Genomic DNA, 14986 nt, shown 5'->3' with positions numbered 1-14986 from the left:
AAACACAAGCGGTGCACCCTACTTGCATATTTAGCGCTTCCATGAGCTATAAAAACAAACTAAGGCTACAAAAGCGAATCAGCTGATGAAAAACTCTAAAATACGTGAGCATTTACTACAGAGTTCAGGAGCATAAGGTAAAGCTTATTCATAATATAAAAATGAGCAAATGCTTTTGCTTCTACCTTTCGCTCATGAGCAAAACCTTATACTCCATGCTCTTGCTCATGAGCATTTGCTCTGGTTTTATTCATATGGGCCAATGTATAATATATAGCCGAAACATTTTGTGAGTAAATAATTGTATTATATTTTTATTTATTTGTATTACTGTACTTCGTATTGCTTAGGAAGTTAATTTTAGGAGAGGTCTACCTCGCCTGACATGAATATTATTATATAATAATGTATTATATTATATATTATATTATAATGAGTCTGGTGACTTTCATATAAATATATTTTATCATTTAACAAAATTACATTGTTAGAGTAATGGGCGATAACATTTATTGCCTCTCTATGGATACATTTCATTTCAAACTATGACGAAAAGATTACCTATTTTTGTAGATTAAATGAATTGCAAATACATTTTTGTCTCTCTTTGGACACAGCATTTCATTACCCCAAAATAATGTCGTTGTAAGAGACTTTAGAATAATTTTATTGTATTTTTTCTTCAAGTCTATTTCTGATAATCAATAAAAATGTTATAAATCTGAGAACCCTTTTTAAATTATTTCGTCACAAGAAGAAATTAAAAAGGGTACCTACTGAGATTTATATTTTTATTTATAATGTTATTGTATTTTTTCTTTAGGGCTACTTTTGAATATTAATAAAAATATAAATCTGAGAACCCTTTAAAAATTATTTCGTCACAAAAAAAAATTAAAAAAGGTACTCAGATTTATAATTTTATTGTCTTTGCTTTTTGCTGTGTGATACAATAATAAGGCATTTTATTATTATATTTCACTTCCCATTGCAAACTGCTTGTTAATGATTACCTTTCAATACTTAAATTACAATGTGGCAGTCTGATTTTTATGATTAAAAGTTATTAGCTTCTAGTCACGTTTGTGGAGCGCTTTCGGGCGCTGAGTCCTTTTTCAACTTTCAGTTAGAATAAATTCATAAATATTTATTATTTTTAATGTTATTATTTCGAAAGAATATTTCTACATAATTTGAAAAAGAACTTATAATAATTGAAGAGATAATTATTGTAGTTATATATGTATTGAAGAGGTCAATTGAATTCGACAACAAATATTCTACTTATGACTTTCTATTGAGTTGAAGCAGGATAAATAATTCTTTCATCCTTTCTTGGAAGGAGAATAATTATTTTACAATTGAACTTTATAAGAAAAATATTCAAGTTTAATTTCTATACGACTTCACCCGAGTTAATTTTTTATCAGCTCATTCTGAAACAGTTGTTGAGAACTGAAGGTCAATCTTAGAGAAAATTAATGATGATAACCATTATAATTTTCTCATTGGAATTCTTTGTTTTTTCCCCGTTCATTTGAATTTCTATAATACTGTCGACTGCCGCGCATCTTCCATTCAGGTTGAAATACCGGTTTTCAAAATGTTTGTAAAGCGGATCTAGGGTGAGTTTCGAAATGCTTTTCAGAGGCCCTGTGGCGCAACGGATAACGCGTCTGACTACGGATCAGAAGATTCCAGGTTCGAATCCTGGCAGGGTCGACTTTTTTTGAACATCCGTTTCGAGCTTGTAACAACAATATCGGGAGAATCAGAGAAAACTCCTATAATTATTATATGCTATTATTAATTCTGTGGGGAGAATGAACAAAAATAGAATTTCGAAATAAATCTAATAATAATAGGTCAGCCCTAACTAATCTCAGATTATATTAATCTACTTATACATATTTTTTCTGATTCTATTATTTACTAATTTTAGTGGATACGATTACAAATCATATTATATTATGATTTTCGTCCAAAAATATATAAATAAGAGCTATTTATAAAATAACATTATAGTACCCTTTTTTGAAAAGTTATTGATATAAAATAACAGATCAAATTACACATTCCAATCAAAAAGTGCTTTTATAAAAAACTAATTAGCCCTGAATACATACATTTTAAGAAATTATTATCATATGCATTGTGAATAATTCCAATGAATGGTCCATGGATGATGAATGATCTGTGGTTTTTCAATGATTCTCATGTTACATGTACTGTACTAGTTTTTTGAATTTTAAAATAAATATAATATGGGATGACATCTAAAATGATAAATATTCACTTGAAACAAATCAAAATATATATGAATAAAATGAAATGATAAATAAATATACACACATTATGGTTAAAACTGTTAAAATATTTAGTAAAACATTTTTATCCATATTCATTCAAACATCATGAAGATACAAAAATTATTGCAATAATATTAACCTCAATAATATTATTCCCGTTATGAACTCAAGATTATTTGAATGTTCAGTAAACTCAATTGATTTCCTAAATCTCTACATGAACATCTACAACATCTGATCACTTGCAATGATTTGAAGAAAATTCCGTCTTATCAGTACCGTATTTCCATTGACTTTATAACGTGAATCTCATTAAAACTCCTTGGTCGAGTACCCTACCGGTACTTGCTGGTAATTGCTTATCAATTTTTGTAATATTAGTTTATATTACAAACAGTAATTTGTACTTTGTTTAATGCTATATACACATAACATAACATGCTATAAAAATTACAGCATGGATTTCCTATGACGGTTTAATAAATTAATTCTTTTGCTATAGTATCACCATAAATGGTATAGTATCACCATATATGATACAGTGTCAACACAATAGATACAGTATCATCTCAACTTGATACAATAATAATACAACAACACTTCTAAACTGAATGAATTCTTCAAACCATGGGATATCTTCTCTTGCTATCTTCTCTCTCTGGCATCACCACTTATGATACAGTATCAACACAATATGATACAGTATCATCTCAACTTAATACACAGCACCATAATTTGATACAACACCTCCAAACGTTGAATGATTTCAACAAACCATGGGATAAACAATACCATTTGATAAAAAACTTCCAACTGAAAGAATTCTACAATCCATGGGGGATATCTTTTTATGCTATCTTTTGTCTATGGTATCACCACAAATGAAAAAAAGTTAACACGTACATCTCAACACGATAATTTGATACAAAACTTCCAAACTGAAAGAATTCTACAATCCATGAGATATCTCTTTATGCTATCTTTTGTCTATTGTATCACCACAAATGATACAGTATCACCACAAAATGACACAGTATCACCACTTATGATACAGTATCATCACAAAATGACACAGTATCACCACTTGCGATACAGTATCAACACAATATGATACAGTATCATCTCAACACAACACCATAATTCGATACAAAACTTCCAAACTGAAAGAATTCTACAAACCATGGGATATGTTCTTATGCTATGTTTTGTCTATGATAGGCTAATACTCACGCTTGAGGAAAGCATCCAGCTCCTTGGTCCAGTGCTTGGTGTTGCCGTCAGTCTGCTTGAACCAGATCAGTGTGCTCTCAATGTGCGAGTCAGGGGGCATGGGTCGGAATCCCAGTCCTAAAACAACATTCAATTAAAATTCATTATATTATTTATCATATCATGATCATTATATTATATCATGAATATTGTGTGAAAATGGAAATGAATTTGAGTTCAACAACCCTTGAACAATGTATTATATTATTATATCATCATTATTATTATACAGAGTAAGCATAAATTATTGAACACATTCCACAGGCGAATAAAAAATAACGAATCGTAGTGCGCCTATTTTTGAGGAAAATATTGTTGTAGTTGTGCTATAATTTGTTACTGTATACTGTACTAGTGTATTTGATGTGTGTAATGTTAAATGTAAAAATAAAATAAATAAATAAACGACTCATGAATCAATAACCGAAACATTTTAAGGGTCGAAACGTAGTGGTGAGGCAAAGGTAGAGTGTATCAGAGAAGGTAACAGAGTGTTGAAAATAATGAATGTACAAAAAATTGAATGAATGAATAACAATCTGAGTAACTTATATTTAGACTGTGTATTCCAAATTAAGGTTTAAAGCAGTTTTAATTTATTGGATAGAGTGAACAATACTGTTTGAACAAATGCCTGTTGCTTTTATCTGGATTGTATTATTGCATATTAATAAGTTAAGGCTGTGCGCAAAGGCTAAAAATAAACTTTCTACTCGTGATATTTTTCAATGTTTTTCGATTTGTATAACATCAAGCTATCAAACTGAAAAAGTTTTCTCAGGAAAACATTTTTTTTCTATCATTACTTTTTGAGATATAAGCGCCTAAAGTTTAAATTTTTGGGACAGAACATTTCAAATTTGTTAAGAGATAACTCCAAGAGTTTTAGAGGATAAATTCTTCATGTTATTGTTGATTGAATAAAACAATTTTTTTTCATAAATATCAATTTTTGAGAAAGTTATTCAATTTACCAAAAATAGGACAACAAAAATTTATTTTTGGTCATTTTTAGTAAATGGAATAACTTTCTCAAAAATTGATATTAAAATTTTTTTTTGTTTTATTCAATCAATAATACCATGAAGAATTTATCCTCTGAATCTCATGGATTTATCTCTTACTGAATGTGAATTGTTCTGTCCCAAAAATTTGAACTTTGGGCGCTCATATCTCAAAAAGTAATGATCGAAAAAAATGTATTCCTGAGAAAACTTTTTCATTTTGGTAGCTTGATGATATACAAATCGAAAAACGTTGAAAAATATCGCCAGTAGAAAGTTTATTTTTAGCCTTTGCACAGCCTTAATGAATAAATTAACATTAGTTCAGCTGAAAATGTGGTAGGTGTTACCATGAAACCTGGTTCTCTGATGTAAATTAATTTTTGAACAAATATAGTGGTATTGACAACATCAAAGTCGTATTCTTTCAATTATGGAGAAATATCACAAAATCTCATACCTTACCATACAATCAAATTATCAATTATGAATGTGTCAATTAGTGTGTTCGGTATCTATAAGATTCTCTGTTTCCTTCTATCTTCTAACTTACCTTCCCCTTTCCAAAATGTTCCTACACATTTGAATAAAGATTAGCATAGACAATCTGGAAAAATCTCTGAGGACTGTTCCATTTTTACCTGGGTTATTTCCAATGAGCGACCCATCCAATTGGTATTTAGGAGTCTTGGCATCCAATGTTTGGTAGAACACAGCCATCATGATCGAGAAGAAACCGATCAAACCCGCGTAGAAAAGAAGATAAAACAGGAGGATTTTGGCTGAAACACACAAGAAGGAGAAAAAAATGAATACTTTGAAAAAATTTAAAATTATTTATAATTTTCTTCTCTACATAAACCCATTATGCAACATGGAAATTAATGGATCAATCACCACCTTTGCAGATGATACTGTTCTACTGTTCTCTAAACCGACCTGGGAGATGACCTGGAGAGAAGCCGAGACTGGACTTCGGAGGGTTTCTCGCTGGTTGAGTGAAAATCTGCTAACATTGAACCACGAGAAAACCTTCTTTCTGACCTTTTCGGCGACTCAACATGGACAGCCAACAGGAGATGAGATAGTAATCAAGAATCAACGGAATAACACTTCATATACAGTTCGCAGGAAACAGTCACAGAAATACCTGGGAGTTACAATGGACTCTTTTCTGCGCTGGGATCATCATCTCAATGAATTATGCGGGAGACTGAGGAAGACTATCTGCAGATTCAGGATTCTGAGGACACTGGTCGACAAGGGATGTCTAAGAGTTATCTACTTCTCTCTAGCTCAGTCCCTCATGCTGCATGGGATTGTGGGATGGGGAGGTGCAAGCTTCTTGCACATCGAACCGCTCCTCAGGGTACAGAAGCTGATCATGAGGGTCATCAACCAGAAGCCTCCACGCTATTCATCAGACCAGCTATTCAATGAGTTTGACGTGATGGATCCAAGACAGCTTTACTCCAAGGAGATACTATGCAGATTACACAAGAACCCAACAACATTTCAAACCAGAAACCACAACCACAACACCAGATACAGGAATCTCCTCATCACTAGTGTTGCAAGGAAGGCACTATACCAGAGACATTTCAATCATTTAGCACCAAAATTATATAATCTACTTCCTGCAAACTTTAAACAGATTAATCATCCTAGAAAGTTCAAAACAATAGTACACAATTGGTTAATGAGCAAAGAAGACAGAACATAGAAAACATTATTTCAAACAACAACTAACCACCTAATGACTTACTAAACACTAACTAATTAATAATACGCACAAAAAAAAACAACAAAACCTACTCTAGAACATGGTACGCCATAGTGGAGTAGGTCAATTTCCACACAGAAAAAACTAAACAAGTAGAGGACACATTATAAGAATTTTTTGTAACTAACTATTGTTTGTGATATTGTAATTTATCTAATATTTTGTGTAATTGATGTTTTTGTGTAATTATTTATTTATTTAGAATACGGCAGAAACACATCATATAATGCTTATAAGTCTCAAATGCCCAAATATACACGGTATATTTCCAATTAATATACAAATAATTAATAATTATTATTACCAATCTTATATTAAAGCTGCAAAAGACAGAAAATTACGAAAAATTCACAGCCAATACGGCTGACTATCTCGGAGAACCCACCTCAAAATCAGTTAGAGAACTCACTGGAGGCTATGGGAAAACCTCCAAATCACGAAGATTTTACCCCCCTGACACCACTAGAGCCCCCCAAATTTTTTCGACACATTTAAATAAGCCTTGCACAGAAAATTCGATAGAAGCTTTTTTTGTTCAGCTATCGGAGATACGCCTATATCCATAGTTCGATTTCGACCAAATTCAAATGGACACCCGGGAAATTGAGTTTTCATCGAAAATTTGAAGTTTTCCCATATTCAAAAAATTCTCAGCCAAAACTATGAGTTCGCTGTGTGTTGTGTAGTTTTTTGTCAGAAATAAAATTATTTCTATTAAACTATACCGTACTAGATTTGGTCAGGTGAAAATAAAAAAATGATTTATATTATATATTATATATATATAATATATATATATATATATCTATATATAGATATATATATATATATAATATATATATATATATTATATCATATAATATAATATAAATATATTAAATTTATATAATACAATGTAAATTGGATACAATTATTATAGAACAATATGGGGGGACCGGGCTTTGCTCTGAAGTGTAAAAGCATAGAAAATTTGTAACGAAAGATTGAGTAGTTTATATTTATTTATTCATTTTCTCAGTCGTACAATTATTTTTACAGTTATATGAGGAGGCACAACAGGCTTATGCCAAAAACTGTCCCTTTTCAAATTTATACTACAGTCCAAATCAAAATCTAGGTTGATGAGTGTTAGTATCTAAACATATAAACAGAAATTGCTCGTTTAATAGTATAGGATTTTTATTGATGTCATCTTTCTTGTTTTGAAAAGGCTTTTAAAATGATGTACCACACAATGGGTGTTTACATTTGAAATATTCCAATTACAACCCTAAGTCACTCCTTATGAGGGGTTGAGCTGCAAACTCAGTTGTACTGCAAAAGATGGAGTATTCGACCAATACCTTATCCTGAAAGTTACAGTATTATATCTACACCAGTCTCCAATTTATTGAAGGGTTCCCATACAAATTACTCACTCATACAAATATAAAAATATTTTATTAGAGCGATCACAGCTAATGTCATGCTCTATTTTTGAAAAATTCACAAATTAAATTAAGAACATCAATTTTTTTTTAATTATCCACTGACTGCAAGTCTGCTAAATTAGTTGCATTGAAGTGGCTACAGAGTTAACACCAGTAGTAGGTTACTCTCAAATAAGTAGGCAGTCTATAGAATAACCTACTTGAGCTTTGTGTTTTCTTTTTCAACAAGAACTTCTCATGATAAAGGCATTTCGAGTGGAAATTTCAAGAGTTACAAAGTTCTGTATTTCAACTCCAATAATTTATATTATAAATCGACTGAGAGGAGCTTCATAATTATCTGGGATTTAAATTTTAATGGAGAGCTTCTCATTCAAAGTGTTACACCACATTGTCAGATACTGATTCATATAAAAATTTTCAACTGAGCTGAGAAACTCATGAAATGCCTGCCCAATATCTAGGATCTCCCTATAGTGATCTCCACGTTATAATGGCAGTATTTGATTAACATTGGTGTTGCTATCCTTGTCTATCAGTCCACAAAGCAGATAGGGCTTTCCTTTTCTAGCTCGACAACGTTGCCAGATAGGTTTTCAACAATGAAGAAATATAACATTTATTGACAGAATATTCATCTCAATTATAGAAATGTATTATTTAATCATTGGGTATTCGTTAAAATGGCAGTATTTAATTAGCATTGGTATTGCTATCCTTGTCTATATTAGTTCACAAAGCAGATAGGTGTATCCTTTCCCTAGTTCCGCAACGTTGCCAGATCTGTTTTTAAGAATGCAGAAATATAATATTTATTGACAGAATATTTAATTTCAATTATAGAAATGTATTATTTAATTATTGGGTATTCGTTAAAATGGCAGTATTTGATTAACATTGGTGTACCTAGCTATCTTTGTCTATCATTCCACAAAGAAGATAACGCTATCCTTTTATACCTCCTCAACGTTGCCAGATCTGTTTTTAACAATGCATGTATGTAATTAATTGATAAAATTTTTAATCTCAATTATGAAAATGTATGATTTAATCATTGGGTATTTGTTAAAATGGCAGTATTGATTAGCATTGGTATTGCTATCCTTGTCTATTATCAGTCCACAAAGCAGATGGGTGTATCCTTTTCTAGCTCCACAACGTTGCCAGATTAGTTTTTAACAATGTATAAATATAATTAATAGACAACATTTCCAATCTCAATCAAGAATCCTTAAAGTTTACAGAAAATTTATTGGTTTCTATTAGTATTTATTCTATCATTGATATAACCGGTATGACTGTTTTGCCTTTCTGGTTTATGTTTTTTTTCTCATTTTCTCTTTCTGAAGATTCTGGAATCCCTGCCACTGCTGTCTCCTGTTTAATTAATATTGTTTTGTTTTATTGATTCTATTATCAATCAATGTATTAAGTATACTATTCCTACATTAAAATAATACATCAGCACAATGTATTATCTATTTTATAATCAAAATATTTATAATATACCTAACTACATTATAAGTGTATTCTCTATTATTTACTTCTATGAGCAGATTAAGTTTATGTTTTAACGTGGAACTCCCCCTACACACAGATGGATAGTCTAGTAAGATTCCAAAATATGTTGTATATTGTATTTCATATTCGTGTATTATGTTTTATTGGAAAATTGAAATTGAAAATGTATTATTTAATCATTGAAAATTATAGTTTCTTGGCGAATAAAATATCATTTATAGTTTTAAAGAAGAATGAACAGTTGATATTACATCAGATATCAGCTATTCTATATAGAAGGCAGTGGCAAGGCGGATAATCGGCAACGCTGTTCCCCTATCTTTCTCCACTGCCTTTATGGCATAAACCTCACTATAGGGTGTAACTATATAACTGCCTGAACTAAAAACTCAGTCTACTCAATTAATTAACTCTCCTTTATGATACAAGCCTACAAATCTTGTTCAATGAGGTCCACGTTATAATGGCAGTGGAGAAAGATACAAGAACAGCGTTGTCGACTCTCTGTCTTGCTACTGCCTTCTATATAGAATAGCTGATACCGTCATATCTGAATTAATATTAACTCATCATTCTCGTTTAAAATAATCAATTATATTTTATTCACCAGGAAATTATATCATTCAATGATTTAATAATAAATTTTCATGGTTGAGGTTGGATATTTTGTTTATTAGTTACATAAATACACTGTTGGAAAACGATCTGGCAACCACGCCGAGCTAGAAAATGATAGAGCTATCTGCTTTGTCGAATGATAGACAAGGATAGCAACACCAATGTTAATCAAATACTGCCATTATAACGTGGACCTCACTATAGAAGCTTTACAAGACAAGAGATTCAGTCAAGGTACAGACTGAATTGATCTCAACTCATTTGCAAACAATGGGTTGCACAGCCAGGTGACTTTCGCATTAGAAAAAATACAAAACAGAGAGAGACAAAAAGAAAATGTCTTTGAACGATGATACACTCATTGAGCAAGAGCAAGAGAAATGTAGTTCATGAGCATATAATCATTTATTACATTCCTTAATCACAACATCAAATTAATGATTGGGAGAGAATCAACAGGATATACCCAAAACTGTTCCTCTCCCTAATTTTGATAAAAATAGTTCAAATGAGGTTATGAAAACACTTTTATAAAGATCACAAAAATTTACAGTCCAAATATACATTATAATAAAAATTTGTATCTCGGTTGATTAGAAAGATGAAACAAATTATTATTACACTTGAAAATGCATTAATAAATTGAAAAATATTAGAAAAACTTGATAAATTTGATGCCAGAAAAATCACAAAAACATTCACTATCAGCATATGATAATTGCGATTGAAAGATTACATTATATGATAATATAATTATTTTATCTTATAGAAGGAATTATGGTTGTAGCATTGTCAGAGTTTCATGAGAATCTAATTGTGATTGATAGATTATATATTTTATGATAATATATTTTATCTTATTGGAGGAATTATCCATGTGATAAAATTAATTGTAAAAAGCTCTTCAATTTAAACTCTAAACAACTAAGCTCTACTATAATTCACACAACTGATATACGGTATGGAGTAAACTGGCCATAAGGAAAGGAGTTGCCAATATTTGTTTGGTAGCAGCGTTTCATTTCATACGAACAGGTCACCCGTGCTCCGCAAGGGTCCAATTGGAAATAGGCCAATAACCATCCTCGGTGAATAAATAATCTATATGCAAAATTTCAAGTTAATCAGTCGAGTAGTTCAGACGTGCTGATGCATCATTCGTGAATTTCCTATCCCGTACGTGTATAAGATAGTTCTTTTCTATTATATTATAGACCAGCAGGGTCAAATTGAAAACTTTACCTACTGAAATCATGAAGAATTTAGAATAGGCCTATAACCATCTTCGGTAAATTAAGAATCTGTATGCAAAATTTAAAGTTAATCAGTCGAGTAGTTGAGACGTGATGATGCGTCATTCATGAATTTCCTATCCTGTACATGTATAAGCCAATATTCTCTCCTTCATTATACAGTATTATAGATTTAAGAAAAATAATTTAATTATATCTCTCAATTCATCTAAGGTACGTATATTGAAAATCGTGAAGTACTGTATAAGCATATCATTTGATAAAGTGCTTCCAAAATATTGACTTTGTATTCTTCAAAACCTATCAACGATAATGCAATGAACGCTATAGTCAGGTCCACGTTATAATGACAGTGAAGAAAGATAGGAGAACAACGTTGCCGATCCCCTGTCTTGTCAATCAATGCCTTCTATAGATGTGAGCTGATACAGATTTATTAATGTAATATTAACTGTCCATCATCGTTTAAAATACGGTAATCAATTGTATTTTATTAAGCAAGAAATTATATTTTTCAATAATTTCATAATAATTCTCATAATTAAGATGGAATATTTTGTTATTTTATTATAAATTCTACATTGTTAAAAGACGACCTTCAATGCCTTCTATAGACGGTAGCTGATATTGATTTAATATTAACTGTTCATTCTCGTTTAAAATAAACAATTATATTTTATTAGTCAATTCCTATAGTGAGGTCCACGTTATAATGGCAGTGGAGAAAGATAGGAGAACAACATTGTCGATCCTATGTCTTGTCAATGCCTTCTATAGACGGTAGCTGATACAGATTTAATATTAACTGTTCATTCTCGTTTAGAATAATAGATTATTTTTTAGAAATTATATTTCTCAATGATTTCATAATGAATTTTTATAATGAAGATTAAAAGTTTTTGTTGATTCATCATCGTCATCGTCATTCAAGGATTAGGCTCTGTTGACCTGTTCCGGCATCCATTTCTTCATCGGTCGTCCGACGCCTCTTCTCCCATCGGGTTTGTAGTGCCAAGCTTGAATTGGAAGTCTATTTGCTGGCATACGAAGTAGATGGCTAGACCAGTCTTTTATACTTTTCTTCAATATTAGAAATAAATACTCTACATTCAGTTCGGTTCTTATGACGTCGTTTCTAATGTGATCCAACCTAGTGTAACCACGCACATTTCATACATCTGTTCAAAACTTAGAAAATTAATTTATAAATTCGTTCAATTAAGGAATGTCCTTCCTATCTATCAATTAAGAATGGTATTCTTGGCACTGATACAGTCAATTATCTGCTATGGTATTGTATCCTGGGGAAGTTGTGGGAGTTCAATTTTGCAACCTCTCATAATTCTTTATAAAAGAATAATAAAAATATGTTTAAAGAGACCCATAAGATATCCAACCGAAGTATTGTATAGAGAATTTGGCGTTCTTAGTGTTGACACCCTATTTGAAATAAATCTTTTGAAGTTTGTGTATTTAAGACGTTCAGAGTTTCCAGTTATGGATGAACATGTATATTCCACTCGTCGAAATCTTGCTAATAAATTAAAAGAACCCTTCACAAGAAGTAGAGTGGCCTCCTTACATGCTTTTGCTAAGGGACCACGACTTTTCAATAAACTGCAATCAGATATATCAGATGCACCCAGTTACAATTTGTTTAAGAATAGACTTAATCGCTTCCATGAAGAAAAACGTTTAATAGAGGTGTAATATTATTTACATTTTTTTTATGTCTTCATTCAAATGTAATTTATTGTTAAAGATTCATAATCCCATCTTGTGAAAAGCACACTGATTATTGTATAAAATTTACTTTATTGTTTGAAAAAATTGTTATTGTATTATAATTAAGTTGACTCAACTAGAGAGCGAGACATCCCTCAACACAGGTTTAGCCTAAAGAGGGATGCACTGTGGTTTTTTCTGTTACATGCTTAATATTATTATCTATGTTCAATTATTATGCTTAAGGTATGTATTTGTATTACCAATTGTAATGTTCAACCATTATGTTTCATGCATGTATTTGTATTACCAATTATTGTAAAAATGCAGTGAAATAAACGAATTATATTATATTATTATATTACTGACTGCTCGAAGGAACCTCATGTCAGCTGTTTTGTTAATTATATTAATTCTACATTGTTAAAAAGCGATCTGGCAACAGCGCAAAGCGAGAAAGAGATAGCGCTATCCGCTTTGTTGAATGGTAGACAAGGATAGCAATACCATTGCTAATCAAACACTGCTATTATAACGTGGACCTCAATATACAGTAGATACGCTTCAGCCTGTCAGCATTATTTAAATGGGAATCATCGATTCTATTCTCAAGAAATCCTGACAGTTTCAAGTGAATTTCCGTAATATGAGAAAAGGTTTTGAATGACCTGTATTTAGAAGGAAAACTATAATGACTGAAGGTGTTTTGTCGTCAAGTAATTGTGACGTCACGGAATGACGATACATGTCCTAACTTTGACGGCTCAAGGCCGAAATCAACGGAAAGCTACATAGACCATTTGAGACGATAATAATTATTTTAAGGGCCAGCGTTAATCAGTTGTGAAATAATGAGCAATTGAACAGACTTATGTGAAGCGGTTATCGACGTTTAGCTATAGTTGAACGAGCGCTGCAATTTCCTACTGAATTTTTAGTGGTTATTGAGTTTAATACTAGTGACCCCCTTGGTCGGAGAACTCGCTCATTAACTGGTGTATTGCAATCTTTGGAACCCGCAACTTTTAATTATACAGAGTTGGTCAAAATTATGAAAACAGTTTAATATTTCTCTTACAAGAATATTTGAGAGAAGGTTTCAATGGGGATCCTATTTGAAATGAAAAATTACTCAGTCGCTTCAACATCTTTGATCCTCATATGAAACCAGATTCATTTTTAAAATGAGAAGGTGGTCATGTGATACAATATGATTTCGATACAAGAGAGTTCCAAGAGAAAATGAATGGCGAAAACCGCACTTTGATATCTCAATCCGTATCAGTTTGTTGATGTACCGTAAAAGTTGTAAATTATGTTGTATATTAAGCAGCTGAAATCATGTGTCAGAACATGAAGGACTGTCTGTGTGATAGCTCCCAAATAGCCTCAGCTGATGTTATGATTGAATGAATGGGAAAACTGTAGTAATTGCATGCAATGAATTCTTCAGCTGGCTTAATGATAAATCACAAAAAAATTATTTATATGAACTTTCATTATTATTTTATATCCTGAAAAAGGACGAAGGTGTGAGTCAATTTTTTCGTCCGACAAACATGACCTGTGAAAACGTTCGAAGAATACATGTTCAAATTTTGAAGCTGATTGATCAATTCTTTCCAAAGTTATTGTAGAACATACTACGGACAACGACTTTGGACTTCAGTAAGTCAGAAGTGAGAACTCGCTAACGCTCGTTTGATAAGGTTACACACAGTCCGAAATATGTCGTCTTGTAACTCTTCACTTCACAAAACTTAGTCCTAAGATATTTTCATTTTCACACAAGATTTTCGAATTTAGTTGCTTCAAAACCAAACATAGAAGGAATATTTTACTCAAGCAGGTAAGCCGTGCCTCGCAATGGTCCAATAAACAAACTGAAAACTTGACCTACCGAAATATTGAAGAATCAAGAATAGATCTATAACCATCCTTGGTAATATTAAGAATCTATATATGCAGAATCACAAGTTAATCAGTCCAGTAGTTGAGACGTGATGAGGTGTCATTCGTGAATTTCCTATCTCTTTAAGTATGTATATAAGCCAATTCCTTCCTTTATTATTAT

The 14986-nt window shown here is 31.5% G+C and overlaps 1 protein-coding gene and 1 non-coding gene across 2 annotated transcripts in view; one reads left to right on the top strand and one right to left on the bottom strand.

Annotated features, from left to right (window-relative positions):
* The window catches only part of LOC111055260 (sodium/potassium-transporting ATPase subunit beta-2), a 61577-nt gene that overhangs the window by 10914 nt on the left and 35677 nt on the right, over nucleotides 1–14986 (bottom strand). The window contains exons 2-3 of the mRNA XM_022342429.2: nucleotides 5224–5364; nucleotides 3540–3656 (exon numbers count right to left, since the gene is read on the bottom strand). Of these exons, the coding sequence (XP_022198121.1) occupies nucleotides 3540–3656; nucleotides 5224–5364 (258 nt within the window). The remainder of the gene's footprint in view (nucleotides 1–3539; nucleotides 3657–5223; nucleotides 5365–14986) is intronic.
* On the top strand, nucleotides 1650–1722 carry Trnar-acg. Its single transcript has one exon. It is a non-coding gene; the product is annotated as a tRNA-Arg (tRNA).

The sequence above is a fragment of the Nilaparvata lugens genome, chromosome 3 (genome assembly GCF_014356525.2).
Source record: "Nilaparvata lugens isolate BPH chromosome 3, ASM1435652v1, whole genome shotgun sequence".
Lineage (NCBI taxonomy): Eukaryota > Metazoa > Arthropoda > Insecta > Hemiptera > Delphacidae > Nilaparvata > Nilaparvata lugens.
The sequence above is the reverse complement of the archived record's forward strand: the minus strand, read 5'-3'. Positions and strand labels throughout refer to the sequence as shown.